At 47.4% G+C, this 22393-nt stretch overlaps 1 protein-coding gene across 1 annotated transcript; it reads left to right on the top strand.

Annotated features, from left to right (window-relative positions):
* Positions 1 to 20658: 20658 nt before the first annotated feature.
* Positions 20659 to 22393, top strand: ZBTB12 (zinc finger and BTB domain containing 12). The gene has a single exon (XM_049765136.1). It carries the CDS (start codon positions 20671 to 20673, stop codon positions 22057 to 22059), a length of 1389 nt encoding a protein of 462 aa, XP_049621093.1. The 5' UTR covers positions 20659 to 20670; the 3' UTR covers positions 22060 to 22393.

Genomic DNA, 22393 nt, shown 5'->3' with positions numbered 1-22393 from the left:
AGGGGCCGGAGAGATAGCATAGAGGTAAGGCGTTTACCTTTCATGCAGAAGGTCATCGGTTCAAATCCCGGCGTTCCATATGGTCCCCCATGCCTGCCAGGAGCAACTTCTGAGCACGGAGCCAGGAAAAACCCCTGAGCACTGCCGGGTGTGACCCAAAAAAAAACCACCAAAAAAAAAAAATTCTTGAAACTTCCTTGATTTCAACTTTAATTTCTTTTTTTTTTTATTTTGTTTTGTTTAGTTTGGTTTGTTTTTTGGGTTACACCCAGCAGCATTTAGGAGTTATTTCTGGCTCTACACTCAGAAATCATTCCTGGCAGGCTCAGGGGACCATATGGGATGCCAGGATTTGAACCACCATCCTTCTGCATGCCAGGCAAACGCCCTACCTCCATGCTATCTCTCCAGCACCTCAACTTTAATTTCTATTTTTAAAGTATATTTAGTAAATTAATACCAAAAAACCCACCATAGCTTTCCTATATAGAAATAATGAAAGAGAAAAAGAGATATTTCGAAAAACAATTCTATTCATAATTGTGCCTTAGAAAAACAAGTACCTTGGGCAGCAGGATAGCGCAGCAGTAGGGCATTTGCCTTGCACGCAGCAGATCCAGGTTGGACCTGGTTCGATCCCCAGTGTCCTATATGGTCCCCTGAGCCAGAAGCGATTTCTAAGCACTTAGGCAGGAGTAACCCCTGAGCGTCACTGGGTGTGGCCCAAAAACAAAAACAACAAAAAACCCCACAAATACCTCATCTTAACTAAAGAGGTAAAATACTTACACAAAGAAAACTACAAAACACCACCTCAAGAAATTAAAGAGGACACAAGGAAATAAAAAGACATACCTTGCTCATGGATTAGAAAGATTAACATAATTAAAATGGCAATACTTCCCAAAGCATTACACAGAATTAATGCAATTCCTATAAAAAATACCCATGACGGGCCCGGAGAGATAGCACAGCGGTGTTTGCCTTGCAAGCAGCCGATCCAGGACCAAAGGTGGTTGGTTCGAATCCCGGTGTCCCATATGGTCCCCCGTGCCTGCCAGGAGCTATTTCTGAGCAGACAGCCAGGAGTAACCCCTGAGCACCGCCGGGTGTGGCCCAAAAACCAAAAAAAAAAAAAAAAAAATACCCATGACATTGTTTCAAAAGAAATAGATCAAACACTCCTAAATGTAATATGAAACAATAAACCTCCAAAAATAGCTAAACAATCATTGGGGAAAAGAAGATAGGAGGCATAATTTTCCTCAATTGCAAATTGTACTATAAAGCAATAGTCTTTAAAACAGCATAGTGCTGGAATAAAGACAGATCCTCAGATCAGTGGAATAGACTTGAATATTCTGAGACTGACACTCTGGTATATGGTCAATTAATTTTTGATAAAGGAGCAAGAAATACAAATTAGAGTAAGGAAAGACTCTTTAACAAGTGGTGTTGAGGGGCCGGAGAGATAGCATGGAGGTAAGGCTCTTGCCTTTCATGCAGAAGGATGGTGGTTAGAATCCCGGCATCCCATATGGTCCCCCAAACCTGCCAGGAGCAATTTCTGAGCATAGAGCCAGGAGTAACCCCTGAGCGCTGCCGGGTATGACCCAAAACAAACAAACAAACAAACAAACAAAAAAAAAAAACAAGTGGTGTTAAGGGCCTAGAGAGAAAGCACAGAGGTAGGGAATTTGCCTTGCTTGCAGATGATCCAGGACAGACTCGAGTGATTCCCAGCATCCCATATGGTCCTCTGAGCCTGTTAGCTCCGTGGACTATGTCCTATAAGCCCCAAAATGCAATGCAGAAAAGTCTTCTGCACTCCTATATTTATTATAGCACTATTCATATCACCAAAATCTGGAAATAACCCAAGTGCTTAAGAATAGATGAATGGGGGCCGGGAAGGTGGCACTAGAGGTAAGGTGTCTGCCTTGCAAGTGCTAGTGTAGGATGGACCACGGTTCGATCCCCCGGTGTCCCATATGGTCCCCCCAAGCCAGGGGCGATTTCTGAGTGCATAGCCAGGAGTAACCCCTGAGCGTCACCGGGTGTGGCCCAAAAACAAACAAACAAAAAAAGAATAGATGAATGGATGAAGAAACTATGGTATTTTTTTTTTTTTTTGGTTTTTGGGCCACACCCGGTGATGCTCAGGGGTAACTCCTGGCTATGCACTCAGAAGTCGCTCCTGGCTTGGGGGACCATATGGGACGCCGGGGGATTGAACCGCGGTTCATCCAAGGCTAGCGCAGGCAAGGCAGGCACCTTACCTCCAGCGCCACCACCCGGCCCTGAAACTATGGTATTTTATACCATGGAATTCTATGCAGCAATTAGGAAAAATAAAGTCATGAAGTTTGCTTATACACAGATAGACATGGGGAGTATTATCTGAATAAAATGAGCTAGAGAGAGAGAGGGACAGACATAAAATGAATATTCATTTGTGGGATTAAAAATATATATATTTTGGGGCCAGAGCCAAAGCACAGCAAGTAGGACATTTGCCTTGCACACAGCCAATCTGGGTTTGATCCCCGGCATCCCATATAGTCCCCTGAGCCTGCCAGGAGGAGTGATTCCTGAGTGCAGAGCCAGTTGTAACCCCTAAGTACCACCAGGCGTGGTCCGAAAATAAAAAAAAATAATAATAATAGGGGCTGGAGACATAGCACAGTGGTAGGGCATATGCCTTGCATGCGGCCAACCCAGTATAGATGGTGGTTCGATTCCCAGTTTCTCATATGGTCCCCCGAGACTGTCCAGAGCTATTTCTGAGCACACAGTCAGGAGTAATCACTGAGCACCACTAGGTGTGACCCCCCCCCAAAAAAAATAATAAAAGAATACTGTTTTATAGTACCTAAAAATGAAATGAAGGTCAGGTGGACTGATTCATGAAGCAAACTTGCCACAAGGATAATGGAAGGAACGCAGTTAGGACAGAAGAAGAACCATTATGAAAATGATAGTTGGAAACAATCACTCTGGACAAGAACTGGGTGCTGAAAGGAGGTAAAGTGATATGCATGATACCTTTTCAGTAACAGTATTGCAAATCACAATGCTTAAAGGAAAGGAGAGAAAGAGAGAGGAGCAGGGGAGAGAAAAGAGAGAAGTGTCTGCCATAGTGGCAGTGTGGGGAGGAGGATAACTGGGGACTTTGGTGGCAGCAAATTGACATTGGTGAAGGGATGGGTATTGAGACATTGTATGATAGAAACTTGACCAAAAATTAAAATGAGGGCCCGGAGAGATAGCACAGCGGTGTTTGCCTTGCAAGCAGCAGATCCAGGAGCAAAAGTGGTTGGTTTGCATCCCGGTGTCCCATATGGTCCTCCTGTGCCTGCCAGGAGCTATTTCTGAGCAGACAGCCAGGAGTAACCCCGAGCACCGCCGGGTGTGGCCCAAAAACCAGAAAAAAATTAAAATGAAAAAATTATGTGTAATAACAGAACAAAGGATCTAGAACCTTGGTAGGGCGCTTGCCTTGCATGCGGCTAACCCAGAACGAACCTCCGTTCAAACCCTGGCATTCCATATGGTCCCTCAAGCCAGGAGTGATTTCTGAGCACACAGCCAGGAGTAACCCCAGAGCGCCACCGGGTGTGGCCCAAAAAACAAAACAAAAAAAGGATCTAGAACCTTTTACAGATAAATTTTATAGAATGATCAATGTAAAGGGGCCCCAGGGGAATAATTCAGTGGCTTTAGAGCACCTGTCTTGCAAGTTTATACCTCCAGTGTCCTGTATGCCGAACATGATCATGGCAGCTCTGCTATCTATGATCCCTGTAGCACAAGCAATTTCCATCTCCACCACAGTCAGATATGTGCAAGCACTACAAAAATGGGCTTACTTGCAGCAAGCACCACAGCTGAACAAAAGACCGAGTTGCTGACAAGCCTGTGTGTGAGCACCACAGCAACTTTCATCTAGCACCATGACCAAAACATACATCTCAACTGAGAGTTCAACCCTCGATGAGCACCGTGCAAGCTCCACAACTAAAGAAGTGCAAAGCACCTCAGTGAGCACTGTGGTCTGTGCAAATACCACAACCTGATTGTGACCCCTGGCAAGTCCCACAGCTAAAACAGTGTGAGCCCCAGTCAGGAATGTGCGATGCCCTGCTCACCGCAACATCAACAAAATCAAGGAAAGGAGAAGGCAGGAAAGGGATTAAAACAAAAACTTTGGGGGAGGGGGCCTGGAGAGATAGCACAGTGGTGTTTGCCTTGCAAGCAGCCGATCCAGGACCAAAGGTGGTTGGTTCAAATCCCGGTGTCCCATATGGTCCCCCGTGCCTGCCAGGAGCTATTTCTGAGCAGACAGCCAGGAGTAACCCCTGAGCAACGCTGGGTGTGGCCCAGAAAAAAACAAACAAACAAACAAACAAACAATAATTGTCCGGACAAAACTTGGGCCCGGAGAGATAGCACAGCGGTGTTTGCCTTGCAAGCAGCCGATCCAGGACCTAAGGTTGTTGGTTCGAATCCTGGTGTCCCATATGGTCCCCCGAGCCTGCCAGGATCTATTTCTGAGCAGACAGCCAGGAGTGACCCCTGAGCACTGCCAGGTGTGGCCCAAAAGCCAAAAAAAAAAAAAACTTTTGGGGGGTTGGGAGGAAGCCCAAAAGACAAAAGAGTCCTAAATTTGATCCCAAGTACCACATGGGGCTGGAAAGATAGCACAGCAGTAGGGTATTTGCCTTGCACATAGCAGATCCAGGACAGACGGTGGTTTGAATCCCAGCATCCCGTATGGTCAGTCTCCTGAGCCTGCCAGGAGTAATTTCTGAGTGTAGAGCCAGGAGTAACCCCTGTGTATCTCGGGATGTGGCCCAGAAACAAAGCCCCCCCCAAAAAAATATTTCTTGGGTGGGACTGGAGAGATAGTACAAAGGTGAAGGTGCCTTGTACATGGATGACCCATGTTCAGTCTGGCAGCACAAATGATTCCCACACCCCACCAAGAGTGACCCTTGACTATATAGCCAGGAGTAAGCCCTGAGCTCTGCTGTGTGGACCAAAAAACAAACAAATAAATAAATAAAAGAACTGACTGGCAGAAAGATATCTCTAAGCCTCTCACCTTTTTCAAAACCATTTATGGAATGTTCCTGTTAGTGCCCTGGCTCTCCTTTGGGCCTTCTTCCTGAGGAAAGGAAGAGCAGGGGTAGGTAAAAGGAAGGGTGAGAAGACCTTTGCCTTCTTCATTGGGTGCTGTGGGGTAACGTCAGGAACCAGAGTCGCATGGCAGTCTGTAAGCTAAGAGCACTTCCTTCCCAAATCCACCTCCTACATGCAAGTAGTGCTCTCCCACTCAGGAACACAATCCCTGTTGTGAAGACCGCTGCCTAAATGCTGTACTGGAAAGCTCATGGTGATAACATCAGTTTAAGCAAGCCAAATACTTTTGTCGTGAGGACCAATGCATTGTGATGAAAGCACGTGATAGAAAGAAGATAAAAGAGTGATAGTACAGTGGGTCAGCACTTGCCTGACAAGAGACAATCCTTTTTTTCTTTGTTTTCCTTTATTTTTTAATTAATTATTTATTTGTTTTTAATTATGAAAACAATGATGCAAAGAAAGAGGACAAGGTAAAGTTACCATGGAAGGACAATCACCAATAAACAGAGTTCTCAGAAGAAATCCCCTTGCTGACACCTTAATTTTGATCATAAAGTCAAGGAACATTAGGAAGAAATAAAACAGAACCCATGTACAATTACTTTGTCCCTCAAGTCTCCAGATATACATTATAACATAGTGGTACACAAAACAATTTAAAGCCCTATTTGTATAACTCCTGAAACATTGAAGGCATAGTATTTTTTACATTTCCATGCATATGCATGTTAGTTTATGTTAACCTCAAAAGTTTAAGTAGGTTGTTTTTTTTTTTTATTTAAGGTTTAGAGTCAAAGGAGCAAAGTAAAGAGACAATCCTAGGTTCAATTTCCCAGCATGCCATATGGTCTCCCAAACACTGCCAAAAATGACTCCTGAGTGAAGAGCTAGGAGTAACTCCTGAGCACTGCCAGGTGTGGGCCACTCCCCCTCGAAATCTTTAAAAAGAAGGTTAAGGCAGGGCAGCTCTACAAGTCCACAAAATTATTATGCCTGAGAAAGCCAGTCTAGCAGCTCACTAGTTGGATGCATGCCTCAGACACACAGATGAACCTTGGGGTTCACTCTCCTATAGCAAATCACTACAGCAGCAGCATGCCTCAGAGGAAAACAAGAAACATGTGTCCTGTGACTCCATCTATGTGAAGTCTTCACAAGCCAAACCAAACAATGGATTGCTAAATTCTACCTCCCAGCCATTGCACAGACCATGAAGCCAGGTGATGAGGGCAAAGGAAGGACACCGAAGTTCAGGGTGGAGTTCACCCTGCTGAGAAAAGGAATGCAGTCTGCTTGGGGCACAGGACAGTTAAGGTGCTAGGAATTTATTTCATAAACTGCAGTCAGGTACCTTGGTGTTTGATTCATTCTAATTTAACCAGGCTCATTTTATAACTCTTCCCTGTGTAAAATTTTCACCAAAAAAATTGCTTTTAGGAGAGAAGAGTACAGATAAATTAATGAAACTCAGAATGCTGATATGCTGGGAATGGAGATATGGAAGCAGCCAGAGAGGCAGGACGTTTTTTTTGTCCCAGTACCAAGGACTGAGCCTAGGACCTCACAAAGGCAGTCTTGATTTTTTTTTTTTTTGGTTTTGGGGGAAGGGTAGGTTATGGGAGAGAGACTGGCCAAACTCAGCTGTAATCAGGAACTACTCCTGGGCTTAACTAACACTCAGGAATCACTATGGGAAATGCTCATGGGACTATATATGGTGCCAGGAACCGAACTGAAGTTGGCTACATGCAAAGCAAGTGATAGTACTTGCTGTACTATTTCTCTGGCCTTTATATAATCTTCCTTCCTACATCCTACTCCTAACCTAACCTCAAACAAATATCGAGAGACAGAGGCATCTTCTTAAGTAGGGCATCATATTGGGGTAGAACTTAGGAGAGTAGACCAGCTGAGGAGAATCTTAGTGAGGAAAGCACTCAGCAGAAAAGTGAAAGTTTAGGAGAGGTAGCTTTGCCAACTGAGAGTGGTGTGGGCCCTTTCCCTGCAGTTTCTTGGCTGAAGCTACAGCCCCTATCAACATCAGTCTGAAAGGCTGCAGTTTAAACCATGCACCCCACTGAGGCAGAGCTGGAGAGGTCAACAGAAAAAGAGGCACACGGAAAAAGCAGCTCAGCTGTAGGGCAGCTTACTACTTCATGTGTTTGAGGTTCTGAGTTTGATCCCTAGCACTGAAAGGAAAGGGGAGTTTAGGGAGAAGTTGGAATCTTCATTGTAATATCTGGAGCTAAAGAGATAGTACTCTGGGCTGGGTGCTTGCCTTGCACATATCCAAAGAAGGTTCAATGCTCCCACTGAGTGGGAGAAACTATTCACCCAAATACTCATCAGATAAGGGGTTAATAGCCAAGATATACACGGCTCTGACAGAACTTTACAAGAAAAATACATCTAACCCCATCAAAAAATGGGAAGAAGAAATGAACAGACACTTTGTCAAAGAAGAAATACAAATGGCAAAAATGCACATGAAAAAATGCTCCACATCATTAATCATCAGGAAGATGCAAATCAAAACAACTATGAGGGGGGCCTGGAGAGATAGCACAGCGGGTGTTTGCCTTGCAAGCAGCTGATCCAGGACCAAAGGTGGTTGGTTCGAATCCCGGTGTCCCATATGGGCCCCCGTGCCTGCCAGGAGCTATTTCTGAGCAGACAGCCAGGAGTAACCCCTGAGCACCGCTGGGTGTGGCCCAAAAACCAAAACAAACAAACAAACAAACAAAAAAAACAACTATGAGGTACCATCTCATACCACAGAGATTGGCGCACTTCACAAAGAATGGCAATAAGCAGGGGCCGGGTGGTGGCGCTAGAGGTAAGGTGTCTGCCTTGCCAGCACTAGCCTAGGACAGACCGCAGTTCGATCCCCCGGTGTCCCATATGGTCCCCCAAGCCAGGAGCGACTTCTGAGCGCATAGCCAGGAGTAACCCGAGCGTTACCAGGTGTGGCCCAAAACCAAAAAAAAAAAAAAAAGGCAATAAGCAGTGCTGTCGGGGATGTGGAGAGAAAGGAACTCTTATTCACGGCTGGTGGGAATGCCGTCTAGTCCAACCTTTATGGAAAGCGATATGGAGATTCCTCCAAAAACTGGAAATTGAGCTCCCATATGATCCAGCTATACCACTCCTAGGGATATACCCTAGGAACATAAAAATACAATACAAAAATCCCTTCCTCACACCTATATTCGTTGCAGCACTATATACAATAGCCAGACTCTGGAAACAACCAAGATGCTCTTCAACAGATGAATGGCTAAAAAAAACTGTGGTACACATATACAATAGAATATTATGCAGCCATCAGGAGAGATAAAGTCATGAAATTTTTCTATACATGGATGTACATGGAATCTATTATGCTGAGTGAAGTAAGTCAGAAGGAGAGAGAAAAACACAGAATAGTCTCACTCATCTATGGGTTTTAAGAAAAATAAAAGACATTTTTGCAGTAATTCTCAGAGATAAAAGAGAAGAGGGCTGGAAGGTCCAGCTCACTACATGAAGCTCACCACAAAGAGTGATGACTGTTGTTAGAGAAATAACTACATTGAGAACTATCATAACAATGTGAGTGAACGAGGGAAGTAGAAGCCTGTCTAGAGTACAGGCGAGGATGGGGTGGGGAGGAGGGAGATCTGGGACATTGGTGGTGGGAATGTTGCACTGGTGAAGGGTGGTGTTCTTTGCATGACTGAAACCCAACTACAATCATATTTGTAATCAAGCTGTTTAAATAAAGATATACATTTTTTAAAAAGCCCAATATGATCTAAATATTCTTCATCCATGCACTGGAACGTCAGTTGTCTTGGGCTGGGCTGCACAGGCCCTGAGAGTCTCTGCATTCGCACATAAGGGACAAGGACTGGACAAGCTGCTAGAGGCTGAAAACAAAGCCAGAGGCGAGAGCCAGGATGGTCTGTTGGTTTGTTTTCTTAAGTTAATGGAAAAATGTTTTATTAGATTAAAAGTATTCAACTTGGGGCCGGGCGGTGGCGCTAAAGGTAAGGTGCCTGCCTTGCCTGCGTTAGCCTTGGACCGACCGTGGTTCGATCCCCCGGTGTCCCATATGGTCCCCCAAGCCAGGAGCAACTTCTGAGCGCATAGCCAGGAGTAACCCCTGAGCATTACCGGGTGTGGCCCAAAAACCAAAAAAAAAAAAAAAAAAAAGTATTCAACTTGAGGCTGGAATGATAGCACAGAGGGATAGCGTTTGCATTGTAAGAGGCCAAGCTGGGTTCGATCTCCCAGCATCCTATATGGCCCCCTGAGCCTGCTAGGAGTAAGTGATTTCTGAGCACAGAGCTAGGAGTAAATCCTGAACACTGTCAGTTATGGTCCAAAAAGTAAAAAATAAATAAAATTATTCAATTTGCCAGCTATATCTAAATATCTTCATTAATATATGTTCCTTATATAAAAAAAAATAAAAAAAGAAGGTTCAATGCAAACAGTCCCCCAAGCCTGCCAGGAGTGATTCCTGAGCACAACCAGGTATGATCCAAACACAAACAAATAAACAAAACCAGGAAGAATTTTATCAGTCTGCAGATTTATAAATCCAGATTAGGAACAAAGAGATAGTACAGGAGTTAAGGTGTTTGACTTGCATCAACTGATCCTGTTCAACCTCGAGTACTGCATGGTCTCTCAGGCACTATCAGGAGTGACCCCTGAGCACCCAGGTCCAAATCCCTTCCCTACAAAAAAACAAGATAAAATCCATGGAATCCAAAGAGATATCACGGAGGTAGGTTGTTTGCCTTGTATGCAGAAGGACAGTGGTTTGAATCCCAGCATCTCATATGGTCCCCCACGCCTGCCAGGGGTGATTTCTGAGCGTAGAGCCAGGACTAAACCCTGAACGCTGCTGGGTGTGACCCCTCCCCAAATAAAATAAAATAAAATAAAATAAAATAAAATCCAGCCTGACTTCCTTCCTCCTTTCCTATTAATTGCTTAAGGACTATTTATATAGTCATCTGGTCTTGGCCAACCACAATTGCAAAAGAAAACCCACAGCCAAAATACTTTGAATACCCCAGAGAAATGTTTAACTTTCCTGTTGATGGAATTATTTAGACCAGTGTTTCTCAACCTTTTTCCATGGCCCCCTTCTGACCTTGTTTTCCTTCTGTGCCCCCACACCGCATTCTACTGGTTGGTCTCCTAGTCTCATGTTGTGTTCTTTCATTTATGGCAGTTTCACATGTGGCCTCCTTGGAATATCCTGGAGAGGGGCAGGATATTCTAGAGGAAGGGACATATGGCCCCCAAAGGAGATATGCTGCTCTAGATTATTTAACCTGCCCCCATCCCTTGCCTCCCTCATTTACACACACACACACACATACACACACATACTCACACACACACACCCTTTCCAGACTGAACAAATAGGTAAAGATTTCCAAGACAATCTTTATGTTTAATAGGCTAGGATATGAAACCTCTGGAATCTTATTGACTTCAAATCTATATTAGAACCTAGACCTATTGTCTCCTAGTTGTTTTTGCATTCCCAGTTAGATTCTATTTCTTTCTCTTTTTTTTTGTTTTTTTGTTTGTTTGTTTTTTTGTTTTTGTTTTTGGGTAACATCCAGCACTCAGGGGTTACTGCTGGCTCTGTGCTCAGAAATTCATCCCGTATTCATTGTCACTATGTATCTTAAATATTACTGTGAAAGATTTGTGAATTCACTTTGGCCACAATAAAAATTAAAAAAAAAAAAGAAGAAAGGAAGGAAGGAAGGGGAAGGAAGGAAGGAAGGAAAGAAAGAAAGAAAGAAAGAAAGAAAGAAGAAAGAAAGAAAGAAAAGAAAGAAAGAAAGAAAGAAAGAAAAGAGAAAAAAGAAAGAAAGAAAGAAAGAAAGAAAGAAAGAAGAAAGAAAAGAAAGAAAGAAAAGAAGGGGGCCGGGCGGTGGCGCTGGAGGTAAGGTGTCTGCCTTGCCTGTGCTAGCCTAGGACGGACCGCGGTTCGATCCCCCGGCGTCCCATATGGTCCCCCAAGAAGCCAGGAGCAACTTCTGAGTGCATAGCCAGGAGTAACCCCTGAGCGTCACAGGGTGTGGCCCAAAACCAAAAAAAAAAAAAGAAAGAAAGAAAAGAAAAGAAAGAAAAGAAAGAAGAAAGAAAAAAGAAAGAAAAGAAAGAAAGAAGAAAGAAAAGAAAGAAAGAAGAAAGAAAGAAAAAGAAAGAAGAAAGAAGAAAGAAAAAGAAAGAAAGAAAGAAAGAAAGAAGAAAGAGAAGAAAGGAAGAAGGAAGGAGGAAGGAAGGAAGGAAGGAGGAAGGAAAGAAAGAAAGAAAGAAAGAAAGAGAAGAGAGAGAGAGAGAGAGAGAGAGAGAGAGAAAGAAAGAAAGAAGAAAGAAAGAAGGAAGGAAGGAAGGAAAGAAAGAAGGAAGGAAGGAAGGAAGGAAGGAAGGAAGGAAGGAAGGAAGGAAGGTGGAGGAAGGAAGGAAGAAAGAAGAAAGAGAGAAAGAAAGAAAAAGAAAGAAGAAAGAAAGAATAGAAAGAAAGAAAGAAAGAAAGAAGAGAAAGAAGAAAGAAAGAAAGAAAGAAAGAAAGAAAGAAAGAAAGAAAGAAAGAAAGAAAGAAAGAGAAAGAAATCACTCCTGACAGGCTCGGGGGACCATATGGATGCCAGGAATCAAACCAGGTCCGTCGTGGGTTGGCCGCATGCAAGGCAAATGATATACCGCTAAGCTATCTCTCCAGTTTCTAGATTCTATTTCTAATTTCCATAAGAACCTGGAATTTTGGGGCCAGAGAGATAGCATGGAGGTAAGGCGTTTGCCTTTCATGCAGAAGGTCATCGGTTTGAATCCCGGTGTCCCATATGGTCCCCCTGTGCCTGCCAGGAGCAATTTCTGAGCATGGAGCCAGGAATAATCTCTGAGCACTGCTGGGTGTGACCCAAAAACCAAAAAAAAAAAAAAAAAAAAAAGAACCTGAAATTTTGGGGACAATGAAATAAATTAGTGGCTGCAGTATATTCTTTTCATGCAAGAGACCAGGTTTGACCCCTGTCACCACATGGTCCCAAAAGCACTGCTGAAAATTGCAGCACAACTGGGTGTGGCCCAAAACTAAAAGCAAAAATGCCTTAATAAACCTTGTTTGTTTTGGGGGGAGAGGACCCATACCTGGTGATGCTCAGGGGTTACTCCTGCCTCTGTTCTCAGTAAGTACTCCTAGTGAGGTTTGAGGAACCATATGAGGTGGTGGTGATTGAACCCATGTTGGCCACATGCAAGGCAAGTGCTCTACTTACTGTACTAATTGGCCTGAATTTACTTTTTTTTTTGGTCACACCTGGCAGCGCTCAGGGGTTACTCCTGGCTCTATGCTCAGAAATCGCTCCTGGCAGGCTCAGGGAACCATATGGGATGCTGGGATTCGAACCACCAACCTTCTGATTGCAAGGCAAACACCTTACCTCCATGCTATCTCTCCAGCCCCGAATTTACTTTTTTTTGAGGGGGGCACACCCATTTGATGCTCAGGGGTTACTCCTGGCTAAGCACTCAGAAATCGCCCCTGGCTTGGGGGGGACCATATGGGACGCCAGGGGATCGAACTTCGGTTCTTCCTTGGCTAGCGCTTGCAAGGCAGACACCTTACCTCTAGCGCTACCTCACTGGCCCCGAATTTACTTATTTATAACACCATGTCAAGGCACTGGCACTACCAGCCAAGAACAGAAAAGATTCTCCTCTATTGCTGGCAGAAATTGAGAAACAAAGGGCTGGAGCCATAGTTTAACAGGTAGGGCATTTTGCTTTGCCTCTGGCTGACCTGGGTGTGATCTCCAGGACCCTGTGTGATCCCCAAGCCCGCCAAGAGTGATCTAGGAATAAGCCCTGAGCACTGCCGGGTGTGCCCCACACCATATTAAAAAAATTGAGAAACAAGATTTTTTTTTTTTCTGTGCTCTTGGTGGTTATACGAAGGGTTGAATTCAGGGTTTCACACATGCAAGGCATATACACCAAGCCATATCCTCACTCCCTGCATAAGAATTTAGATAGCCTAGATGGGGCCTGTGGGTAAACAGCCTATGTCTTCTGCCAGACAGGAAAAAGTTGTTTCCTACAAAAATAAAGTTGTTTCAGTGGGTGGCACTTGAAAGTGTCCATAACTCTCAAGTCTACTTATCATCAAGGACCTCAAATGCTAATGTGAAAGCAGGGCCATTTTCATGTAGAAGTAGCAAGAAGGGGGGAACAGAGTTATAGTACAGTGGGAGGGTGACAGGTGTGACACAAAAATCAAAAATAAAAAGTAGCAAGAAAGAAAGAGCAGGGGGCTGGAGCGATGGCACACGATAGGGCATTTGCCTTTTGACTTGCATGCAGCAGATCTAGGACAACCTTGGTTCAATCTCCCAGCATCCCATATAATCCCGAGCCAGGAGCAATTTATCTTTTTTGTTTGTTTTTTGTTTTTTGGGGCCACACCTAGTGACACTCAGGGGTTACTCCTGGCATGTGCTCAGAAATCACTCCTGACTTGGGGGACCATATGAGATGCTGGGGGATCAAACTGTGGTCCGTCCTAGGCTAGCGCTTGCAAGGCAGATGCCTTACTTTTAGTGACTGGCCCCAAGGATCGCTTTTTTTTTTTTATTTTTTTTTTTTGGTTTTGGGGTCATACCAGGCAGTGCTTAGGGGTTACTTCTGGCAGGCTCGGAGGAGTATATGGGATGCCGGGATTCAAACACCGTCCTTCTGCATGTAAGGCAAACGCCTTATCTCCATGCTATCTCTCCGGCCCCAAGGAGCGATTTCTGAGCTCATAGCCAGAAGTAACCCCTGAGTGTCACATGGGTGTGACCCAAAAACAGAGAGAGAGAGAGAGAGAGAGAGAGAGAGAGAGAGAGAGAGAGAGAGAGAGAGAGAGAGAGAGAGAGAGAGAGAGAGAGAGAGAGAGAGAGGAGAGAGAGAGAACATATAAAATGTCACAAACTTAGACTGTTTCTTTTTTTTTTTTTAATTTGGGTTTTTTGAGTCATACCTAGCAACACTCAGCTCAGAGCTTACTCCTGGCTCAGGAATAATTCCTGGCAGTGGTCAGTGATCAGATGGGATGCTGGTTATCAAAACCAGATCAGCCACATTCAAGGTACGTGTTCCACCTACTATATTACCTTTACAGTCCTCAGACTTATATTCTTATCTTGCCAGTTTTTTACACCTCTGTTTTCATTGATATATAATTTTTTAGAGTTGTGTTTTTGGTTTTGTTTTGTTTTGAAGCTATACCTATCAGTCCTTGGGACTACTCCCAACTCAATGCCTGGAGTCACTAGGGAGACCACAGAATGCTGAGGATTAAACCTGGGGTTCCTAATGCAAAGCATGCACTCCAGTCCACTTAGTTATCAGCCCATCCTGTAAATTTGAGGAATTGGGAGGAAGAAGATGAGATAAAGAAACAAGTTTCTGGGAGGGATAGCACACTGGGGAAAGCGTTTGCCTTACATGCGGCAGAACCTGGTTGAATCCCTGGTTCTCTGAGTCTGACAGGAATGATTCCTGAGCACAAAGCCAGGAAGTAACCCAGGAGCATCACCAGGTGTGGCAAAAAGGAAAAAGAAAAGAAGAAAAAGAAATAAAAGGAGTTTCTTAGTTCTTCTGAAAATGTCATAGTCTGGGAGTTGCCTTGCATGTGGCTGCCCTGTGTTGATCCCTGGCATCCTATGTGGTCCCTGAGCCTCGTCAGGAGTGGTCCCTGATTGCAGAACCAGGAGTAAGTTTTGCGTGTCACTGAGTGTGACCCCACATCACCACCAAGTAAAAAAAAAATCAGAAAGAAAAATATCACAATCTGGAAGCTTCTGGATTGGTAAACACTCTTGGAGAGGCTACTGAGCCCTTTGTCCATTCCTCTCCCTGTGTCTGCCTCTCTCCCATCTCACTGCTCCCTATAGGTTCTTTCTTTTTTGTTGTTTTTGTTTTTATTTTTTGGGAGGGTTTTTTGGCCACACCGTTTTGATTCTCAGGGATTACTCCTGGCTAAGCACTCAGAAATCACCCCTGGCTTGGGGGGTCCATATGAGACACCGGGGGATCGAACCGCGGTCCTTCCTTGGCTAGCGCTTGCAAGGCAGACACCTTACCTCTAGCGCCACCTCGCCGGCCCCTATAGGTTCTTTCTTATTGGTCCTGGAGAGTTCTGAACACAATTACATGAACTAAATGGGGACTGTGTGACCTCTTCCTTTCTGATCTTTTCCTTTTATTTGTTTTCATGACTTTTCATCAGTCATAACTTTGTTATTGAAATTAAAGAATGACAGTGAGTTTCCAGGGCTTCTTCTTGATGTTAAGGACAACAAAGTTGTCTTCGCCCTTCAGTGTGATACTCTTTATCAGCTGATGTTCTTTTTCAGCTTGATAAAGTTTTCTAATGCTGTAAAACATTTTTCTGTCTCCTATTTACTCAAAAGGAACGAGAGTTATCATGGATTCAGCACTTGCTGTAAGAAAGACTCATTTAAACTGTGCATCCGTCAAAAATGTACATTATTAGCCTCCAGACCTTCTTTCCTTATGATTTTAAATCCAGTGTGTAGCTGACACATAAACCAACCTTCTTCCTTGACTATATGGCCCTCCTGGAAGACAAAAGTATAAATATGGCATTTTTCAATAGAGAGAATCAGATGAGATATAAGATTTAAATAATTTAAAAGATGGGGCCGGAGAGATAGCATGGAGGCAGCACATTTGTCTTGCATGCAGAAGGATGGTGGTTTGAAACCTGGCATCCCATATGGTCCCCCGAGCCTGCCAAAGCAATTTCTGAGCATAGAACCAGGAGTAACCCTTGAGCACTTCCAGGTTTGACCCAAAAACCAAAAAGAAAAAAGAAAAAAGCCAAGCAAGAGTCCTAACCTGAACACTAATCCCCACTAAACCACCAAAGGACATCCTGAGTTCAGGATTCAGTTTATCAGGAACAAAGTGTTTTTTTGTTTGTTTGTTTTGTTTTTGGGCCACACTTATTTGTTCTTTGGTTTTGGTTTGGGGCCACACCTGTTTGTTTTTGGACCACACACTCAGAGGTTACTCCTGGCTATGCGCTCCTGGCTTGGGAGGACCATATGGGACGTGGGAGGATAGTCCTTGCAAGGCAGATGCCTTACCTCTAGCGCCACCACTCCGGCCCAACAAAGTGGGGTTTTTTTGGTTTTGTTTTTGGGCCATACCTGGTGGTGCTCAGGGCTTACTCCTGACAGGGATGAGGGGACAAACACAACGCCAAATTTTTTTTTCCCCTTTGGGGTCACACCCGGCAGCGCTCAGGGGTTACTCCTGGCTCTATGCTCAGAAATCAGTCCTGGCGGGCTTGAGGGACCATACGGGATGCTGGGATTCGAACCAATGACCTTCTGCATGAAAGGCAAATGCCTTACCTCCATGCTATCTCTCTGGCCCCTCCAAATTGTTTTTTTGGTTTTGTTTGTTTGTGGGTTTTTTTGGTGGCCTGTACGGGATCAAAGCACAATGCCAAATTGTGAACAAGGGTCTACCAAGCGCAAGACAAGCACTCCACTTACTATATTATCTCTCCAGCCCTATTGCACTATTTTCATTTGCAAAATATAACCTGTAATGTTGTTCCTGTAATAAAAAAAAGATTAGAGACCAGAACAATAATACAGTGAGTACGGCTCTTGCCTTGCAAGTGGCTGACCCAAGTTTCATCCCCAACACCCTATATGATCCCCTAATCCCTCCAAAAGTGGTTCCTGGATTCAGAACCAGGAGTGTGCCCCAAGCACCACTGGGTGTGGCCCAAAAACCAAAGAAAGAAAAAGTTTATATTGTAGAGGGAAGCTGAGATTGATGGAGAGTATGGTGTTGGAATTGGGGGTTTGTTTTGGTTTGGTTTGTTTTTTGGGTTACACTCAGCGGTGCTCAGCGGTGCTCAGGGATTACTCCTGGCTCTGCACTCAGAAATCGCTTCTGGTGCTCAGGGATTACTCCTGGCTCTGCACTCAGAAATCGCTTCTGGCAGGCTCAGGGGATGTTATGGAATGTCTGGATTCGAACAATGGTCCATCCTGGGTCGGTTGCATGCAAGGCAAATTCCCTACTGCTGTGCTGGTTTGGGTTTTGAGCCATAATGGGTGATGCCTAAGGATTACTTCTGGCCCACTCAGGGCGACCATATGGGGTGCCTGGTATCAAACCTGAGTTTGACACGTGTAAGGCAAACACTTTACCATCAATACTCTCTCCAGCCCATAACGGTTTCTGTTTGATTTTTTTTTTTGGGGGGGGAGGCTCACACCCAGTGACACACGAGTTACTCCTGGCTATGCGCTCAGAAATCACTCCTGGCTCGGGACCATATGGAATGCTGGGGATAGAACCCAGGTCCGCCCTGGGCAGCTACGTGCAAGGCAAACGCCCTAACATTGTGCTATTACTTCGGCCCCTTCTTTTTTTGTTTTTGTTTTGTTTTCTACCTGTAACAGTTTCATCCCAATTGATATGCTCTAGTCCCTTGCAATAAACAAATGTAATTCAGGGCCTGGAGCAGTGGCGCAAGCAGTAGCCTTGAACGTGCTAACCTAGGACAGATGGATGGTGGTTCGATTCCCCGGTGTCCCATATGGTCCCTCAAGCCAGGAGCAATTTCTAAGTGCATAGCCAGGAGTAATCCCTGAGTGTCACCGGGTGTGGCCCCAAAACCAACCAAACAAACAAACAAAACCAAGAAAACAAATATAATTCAGTTGATGGTAATAGACACCTCACCTGAACTTGGATTGGTGGGGAAAGAATTCTGAGAACTGAGAATAAACTGTTCTAGGAAGACGGTGGAGAGGAAGCCAGGCTCCTGCTCTGGAAACTGCTGCAGTGTTGGGGAGTGGCATGCCAAGTAATGCACTTAGCTGGGAACAAGACACAGGTGGCAGAGCCCAGAAGAAGTTTTGTTTGGGGTGGTGCAGCACTGACCTTGTCCATCTGGTGGACAGGCAGGATCGTAGGACAAAGGCCTAGGGAGAGATTTAAAGGAGGTATCTTATTACTAGAAGAATTAGTACTATGCTAATTGTTTAAGTAGAGGTGACACTTGCTATATTATACCTTATTTTACCCAAAAGAAAGATCATTTCTTGGGTTTCTTCGGGTCTGTTTGTTTACGACTTAGTTTCACCCAAAACAAAGATGATCTTATATGTAAACCTGGGTGGGACAGGATCAGGATAGCCTGAGCTATTTATACTTACTTTGTTCTTACTCCCAAACCTGGGGGTGGTCTCTGGACTCAATAAAAAACGACAGTGCTGGCAGACAAGTTTGCTCTCCATGCGGGGTAGAAGATTTGTCAGTCTACATGCGTCTCACCTTCATCGTAATCTGGATTATTTTATGCAGGGATTCTGCTTTCGACTCTTCACCTGGGGTTGGAGATACAACTGTGTGCGGGTGATTTTACAAAAACAGACAAGTGCAGTGAAGGGCATTTTCCTTTGGCAAAAAGTTGGGATTGGGGGGCCGGAGAGATAGCATGGAGGTAGGGCATGCCTTGCATGCAGAAGGATGGTGTTTGAATCCCGGCATCCCATATGGTCCCCCAAGGAGCCTGCCAGGAGCGATTTCTGAGCATAGAGCCAGGAGTAACCCCTGAATGCTGCCGGATGTAGCCCCAAAAAACCAAAATAATAATAATAATTTCTATGCCTGGGTCAGGAAAAACTCTAATAGTATGTTCCAAAAATGGCAGAGGGGCTATAGCAATAGTACAATGGGTACTGTGTTTGCTTTAAACGGATCCGACCTGGGTTTTATCTCCAACATCCTATATGGTCCCCTAAGCCTGCCAGGAGGTATTTCTGAGTGTAGAACCAGGAATAACCCCCGAGTGCTGCTGGGTGTAACCCCAAAACAAAACAAAACAAAACAAAACAAAAAAACCCAAGAAGTTGGGATTCACTATGAGAACTGAGGGCCAGAATGGGTGCGATTTGAAGAGCAGTTAGGAGACAGTGATGAGGAGAGGAAGGCCTCGGAGGGCCAGAGCCGGCCCAAAGACACATTTTAAGAGCCAGTGAGTTGGAGTTGTGTAGTAGAGTAAACGGCAAGAAGAGTTAGCAAAGTGTGGCAGTGAGGCCTAGGCCCGAGGAAGCATGCAGAACACCCTCCACAGAGCTGACAAGACTGAGAGCAGAGCCCTAAGAGCCTGGGAGTCATCGCGGCAGTGGCAAGGTGGGCTCTGCAAAGCTGGGAGGCGGGGAGGCTTCAGTGGCACCGTGCACCCTGCGAGCAAGCAGGTGACAGTCGGCCTGCGCCAGGCTGGCTGGCAGCAAGCAGCAGCGAGCACTGGCCAGCCGGCGGGTGCGCGCGCGTCTGAACGCGAAGGGGCGGGGGGGGTCGGAGCGAGCGGGCCTCCGCGCGGCCCTGAGCGCGCACGCGCAGAAGCGCCGCGCGGGGGCCTCGCGCCTCCGCGCGCGAGGGAGAGGAGGGGGAGCGGGGAGAACGTATTTCCGCTCTGGCGGACAAATAATATAGCGGCCGAAAGGGAGGCCAGCTTGTCCGGCGAGAAGCAAGGGGGCTCGGGCCCGGGGGGAAGCCTGCGCCTTTAATTCCCTCCCCTCGGCCTCCTCCCGCAGTTCTGGTCGCCGCCGCCGTCGCGCGCGGGGCCTGCAGCTCCACCACGCCAGCACCCGCCCCTCCCCCCGACGCCCACGCGGAGCCGGCCCCGCGCGCGCGCGCCTCGTGCACACACACACCCCCGCGCCTGCGCGCTCGCTCGCGCCCAGGCCCTGCCCGTGCGTGGGGGCGCCGGCGACCCCGGGGGGGTGGGGAAAGGGTAAAAAAAAAAAAAAAAAAAAAACACCAGCGCGCGGAACCGGGCCAGGTGAGAGGCGAGGCGAGGCGAGGCGCGGCGCGTGCACTCGGGGTCGTGGGCCTGCAGGGGGGCGGGTGGGTAGGCAAGTGGGGGGCGTGCCACGAGTTTTGTGCAAAGAGGGGGGGGCGTGCACGGTGCGTGCTGGCGGCTCGGGGGTGTGGAGAACGTGAAAGGCGCGTGCAAACGTGCAAGGGGAGGCGGAGGCATGAAGTTGGGGGGAGGAGGAGAGGGAGGGGTGGGAGAGGCTTGGCTAACCCCTGTCACCCCAAAAACCTTAGAGCCTCAGGCCTAGGGTTTTCTTTACCTCCTCCGACCTTTGCTTGTTGTGGGCCTGCAGGGGTGCACCCCATCCTGGTGGGCCTCGGAGTTGGGGGGTGTGCTTGGTGCTGCCCCGCCCCCGAGAACCACGCCTCCCTCTTCCCTCCAAGGCCTAGAGCCTCCTAAGGGACAGGGGAAACTGAGGACAGGGCGAGTTTTAAGCCTGGGAAGCCTGATTGTGACTCTGGGGTGTGTGGCAAGAATGGGGGGATCTCGGCACAGCAGATCTTTTTTAGCAGGTTTTACCACCACCCTTTTGTCTCTGAACGGTTTCCTTCCCAACTAGGGGAGCCCACCCACCCGCACCCCCTGCCACCATGGCCTCTGGGGTGGAAGTCCTGCGTTTCCAGCTGCCCGGCCACGAGGCCGCGACGCTTCGCAACATGAACCAGCTGCGCGCCGAGGAACGGTTCTGCGACGTGACCATCGTGGCCGACAGCCTCAAGTTCCGAGGCCACAAGGTCATCCTGGCCGCCTGCTCCCCGTTCCTGCGGGACCAGTTCCTGCTGAACCCCAGCTCCGAGCTGCAGGTCTCCTTGATGCACAGCGCGCGCATCGTGGCCGACCTGCTGCTCTCCTGCTACACCGGCGCCCTGGAGTTTGCCGTCCGGGACATCGTCAACTACCTGACGGCCGCCTCCTACCTGCAGATGGAACACGTGGTGGAGAAATGCCGGAACGCCCTGAGCCAGTTCATCGAGCCCAAAATCGGCCTCAAGGAGGACGGGGTCAGCGAGGCCAGCCTCGTGAGCACTGTGGGTGCTGCCAAGTCTTTGCTCCCGCCGGCCAGGACCCCCAAGCCGGCCCCCAAGCCCCCGCCTCCACCCCCTTTGCCGCCTCCGCTCCTGCGGCCTGTAAAGCTCGAGTTCCCTCTGGATGAGGACTTGGAGCTGAAGGCCGAGGAAGACGATGAGGACGAGGATGAGGACGTGTCCGACATCTGCATCGTCAAGGTGGAGTCGGCCCTAGAGGTGGCACACCGGCTCAAACCTCCTGGCGGCCTGGGAGGCCTGGGCGGAGGTCTGAGCATCGGCAGCTCGGTGGGCAGCCATCTCGGGGAGCTGGCCCAGAGCAGCGTGCCCCCCAGTTCTGTGGCCCCTCCGCAGGGTGTGGTGAAGGCCTGCTACAGCCTGTCTGAGGACGCAGAAGGGGAAGGCCTGCTGTTGATCCCCGGAGGCCGGGCCAGCGTGGGGGCCACCTCTGGCCTCGTAGAGGCAGCAGCAGCGGCCATGGCTGTCCGGGGGGCGGGGGGCAGCCTAGGGGCGGGGGGCAGCCGGGGACCCCTGCCTGGGAGTTTCTCCAGCGGAAACCCTCTAAAGAACATCAAGTGCACCAAGTGCCCCGAAGTGTTCCAGGGCGTGGAGAAGCTGGTCTTCCACATGCGGGCCCAGCACTTCATCTTCATGTGCCCACGCTGCGGCAAGCAGTTCAACCACAGCAGCAACCTCAACCGCCACATGAACGTGCACCGTGGCGTCAAGTCGCATTCGTGCGGCATCTGTGGCAAGTGTTTCACGCAGAAGTCCACACTGCACGACCACCTCAACCTACACTCAGGAGCCCGGCCTTATCGCTGCTCCTACTGCGACGTGCGCTTCGCCCACAAGCCCGCCATTCGACGGCACCTCAAGGAGCAGCACGGCAAGACCACCGCAGAGAACGTGCTGGAGGCCAGTGTGGCCGAGATCAATGTTCTCATTCGCTAGCAGTTGCTGCATCCCTGGGCCCAATGGGATGGGAAGGGAGTTCTCTGGTTCGAGAGAATTGGGTGGTGAGGGAGTGTGTGTGCAAACGGGGGACCGTTGGGACAGGCAGGTTACAGCGTGGAGAACTGGAACACATCTATCCTGAGGAAAGAATTCCTTGGAGAGAAGATCCCACCTCTTCTCAAGAAAGAGGGGCTGCCAGGGGGAGAGGCGTTGTTGTGTTTTTGCTTCTTGTTTCTGTTTTTTGAGAAGGTCAAGGGAATATGGGGTCCCGGAGAAAGAATCACCCCTCTTAGAAGTGCATGGTGGTGTGGAGGGAGGGAAAGGGTCCTGT

This window comes from Suncus etruscus, chromosome 18 (genome assembly GCF_024139225.1).
Source record: "Suncus etruscus isolate mSunEtr1 chromosome 18, mSunEtr1.pri.cur, whole genome shotgun sequence".
Lineage (NCBI taxonomy): Eukaryota > Metazoa > Chordata > Mammalia > Eulipotyphla > Soricidae > Suncus > Suncus etruscus.
The sequence above is the reverse complement of the archived record's forward strand: the minus strand, read 5'-3'. Positions and strand labels throughout refer to the sequence as shown.

Bases quoted from the DNA above. Each gene is read 5' to 3' on its own strand.
- ZBTB12 (XM_049765136.1), top strand. From the start codon at position 20,671: ATGGCCTCTGGGGTGGAAGTCCTGCGTTTCCAGCTGCCCGGCCACGAG.